The 3209-nt window shown below is 32.1% G+C and overlaps 1 protein-coding gene across 1 annotated transcript; it reads left to right on the plus strand.

Moving 5' to 3' along the window:
* The first annotated feature begins 225 nt into the window (after nt 1-225).
* LOC126713716 (uncharacterized) lies at nt 226-1214 on the plus strand. The gene has a single exon (XM_050413562.1). It carries the CDS (start codon nt 375-377, stop codon nt 948-950), a length of 576 nt encoding a protein of 191 aa, XP_050269519.1. The 5' UTR covers nt 226-374; the 3' UTR covers nt 951-1214.
* The last annotated feature ends 1995 nt before the right edge of the window (nt 1215-3209 follow it).

Genomic DNA, 3209 nt, shown 5'->3' on the forward strand with positions numbered 1-3209 from the left:
GCGGTTTTTTTCCAAGATGGGTGTTTAACTTATTTTTCTATTTAAATAAAATAATAATAAATGTATAGTTACTTTGAAGAAGTGGGTTAGTGGAAGAGTGTTCCTATTTTGTAGGCAATATTTTAGTGCAAGTTAGACATTATTTTTATTGGACTATCATTTAGTTTTGTCTCTATTTAAACCTAAGGGTGTAGGAATATTTTAGAAAAAAAAAAATTATGGAAGTTCTTAAATAGTAGTATAGATAAATGGTAGTACAGGAAACCATAACCTCCTCCACTTGTAGTTTTCAAATCATTGTTTTCAGAGGGAAAAAGCCAGAGAGAACATAGAAGAAAGTAGAAGGATAATCTTAGGGATCGGATTAAAAAAACATGGCTCCAAAGCGTTCGCCTAAGGTGGTAAGCACTGCGGTGAAGGCCACCAGAAAAGTTATGAAAAAAGAAATTGTGCAAGTGGAAGTGATTCAAATTCAAAGCGTCCAAAGGCCAACTCAAGGAGACAAAGGTAAGAAAAAAGAAGGGGTTACACTTTCAGCCCAAGAGACTCCAAGAACAATTGCTGTTGAAGACAAATCAGAACAAGAAAACCAATCAGTGAAAGAGAAAGATAAAGAGAAGCCCACCAAAGAGAAGAAGATAAGGAAGAGGAAGAGAAGTGGAGAAGGGTATAAGAGGTATGTGTTTATGGTATTGAAGCAGGTTCATCCAGGAATGGGAATATCGTCAAAGGCAATGACTATTTTCGATAATCTGATGAACGACATGTTCGAGAGGCTTGCAAGCGAGGCAGCGAAGCTGTCTAAGTACACGGGGCGAATGACATTGTCTTCGAGAGAGATTCAAGGGGCAGTGAGATTGGTATTGCCTGGAGAGCTTGGGAAACATGCCAATTCTGAGGGGACCAAGGCTGTGACTACCTATATATCCAACAACAATACGAAGTCTTAGCCTGTTGGTATCTGATTAATCAGTTCTTGTCTTGTCTCTAGGTTTGTTTTTTGTTGCGTCTGTTCTTTTGTTGTGGTAGATCATGGATGGACTATTTGGAGTTGGTTTTATTAAGTTCGTGTCTTTTTTGTTAAAATTATGGTTTGGTTGTGGGGATTTTGGTGCCATTCTCTGTTTCTATTTTGTAGTACTTCAAGGTGGTGTAAGAGGGAACCTTGAATCCTTGATAGATTGTATACTATATCTATTTGTATCTTTTATGTTATGCTGGATTTTATTAAGAAGATTTTTACTTTGTCAGTAGGAACTTTCCTTCACTTCATTTTCAGTTTGTCACTATCTGAATTAATTTATTATGGTGGTAGTTAAAAACAAAGTCAGGGCCTTAGGGTCATGCCTCAGATCTATAACAAGAGAGTAAAGGAAGGGACTATTGAGTACAATAAGAGGTACGTATGTTAGAGCCGCTTGTCCCTCCCTCTCTCTCTCTCTCTCTCTCTCTCTCTCACATGGTCACATGCCTTGCAGAATGTTCATATAAGATAAAAACTTGGAAGGAACTTCAAAATGAAACAAACTTGAGGTTTCTTTGCGTAGAAATAATTCAAATGATATGATAAAATTCAAAGCGTAATGCTCAATCTAACCCAGAATATCGTAAATAATTATGATAGATCTTTTGTCATTCTCATTGGCGGATCCGGCTAAGAAACCTTAGCAGTCACTAAAAAGGAGGCAATTCCATAGATTATCATTATAGGTTCATTAGAAACAAAAATTTCCAAAGACAAATACTGGTGATTAGGGTTAGCATTTCCTTCATTTATGGGTTACCAAGAGTCCATATGGATTGTTATCAAAAAAAAAAAAAAAAATTCCATATGGATTCTATCAAAAAGAAAAATAAAAAGAATCCAGATGGATATTTCTAACTTTCTATCAAATAAGAATCTAGATGGACAACTTTTGGGCTTGAGCAAGCCCAACATACTTGCCCCAATGCCAATAATTTGAAAAACAAAAAATCTCAAGTACATCTGTCTTTAAAAATGAAATTATTATTTTTTGTCTATCAAAAAAAATATATATATATTATTTTTTGATTCTTTACTGCTTATTCCAAGAAAGCTATATGTATATATATATATATTTTTTTTAGTATGAAGGAAGAACTTTTAAAACTACATTTATATGTAATATCTCCACACACACAAAAAAGTTACATGTATATGTAATATATGAATCAACTCCAGCAGGAATGCTCACCAAAAAAACCACAACAGTGCGTGTATTCTTAATTCACAATGCCATATGCTCAATGATTTATAAGCTATATATTATATGAAACACTTTTTTTTTTTTTTTTTTTTTTTTTTGAGAAACAAACACACACACACAAGGGAGAGAGAAATGAGTTCTAACACAAAGACACACCACAACTCCACTCAAAAGCTATGATAACTTTTAAGGAAGAGTGAGGCAAGTTATACTACACACAAAACACTCTCTTAAGCAATGTGGAAAAATATCCATTCTTTTTTTTGAGAAACAAACACATAAACAAGGGAGAGGGAAAGGAACTGTATTATATGAAACATGTAATTTAAAGATTTGCCAACAATATATTAATTGGACCAATATTGTGATTAAATCAATTATAAAAGATAGCACGATCAAAATAATTAAAAGCTAATTAAATAGCTAGCATTCTGCTTAATAGGAATGGAATCAAGAGAAATTATTATATTTAACGCACAAAAAAATGAACAGTAAATTTATAACCTACTATATATATATATATATATATATGTATGTATGTATATACTGTCACTTAATGTATATTTTGAGAGGATTGTATACATTAAATGTATCGAATTATGTACATTATTTAAAAAATTGTATATGTTTATTGTATATAATAATGTACATGGAATGTACAGAATTGAAAATTTGTGTGCATTGAATACGTATACATTGCACGTTTGGTAGACTGTAATAGGCACTGTAATGTAATAGTTATTCCTATTGTTTAACTATTCAATAGTTTGGTTATGTTTTTATTACAGGGAATAGTCATTCCTTATGAATAGTTATTCTTTAAAATGAGGAATAACTATTCCTCTCTAAAAGGGTTGTAATAGCTATTCCTTAGTAGATGTAATAATTTCTAACATTAATATATTTCCAAATAAATAAACTTTCCATATCCACCTAACAATTATGGAAATAAAAAATCATCAAAAAATTAACTCATCTCTC

This window comes from Quercus robur, chromosome 1, assembly GCF_932294415.1.
Source record: "Quercus robur chromosome 1, dhQueRobu3.1, whole genome shotgun sequence".
NCBI lineage: Eukaryota > Viridiplantae > Streptophyta > Magnoliopsida > Fagales > Fagaceae > Quercus > Quercus robur.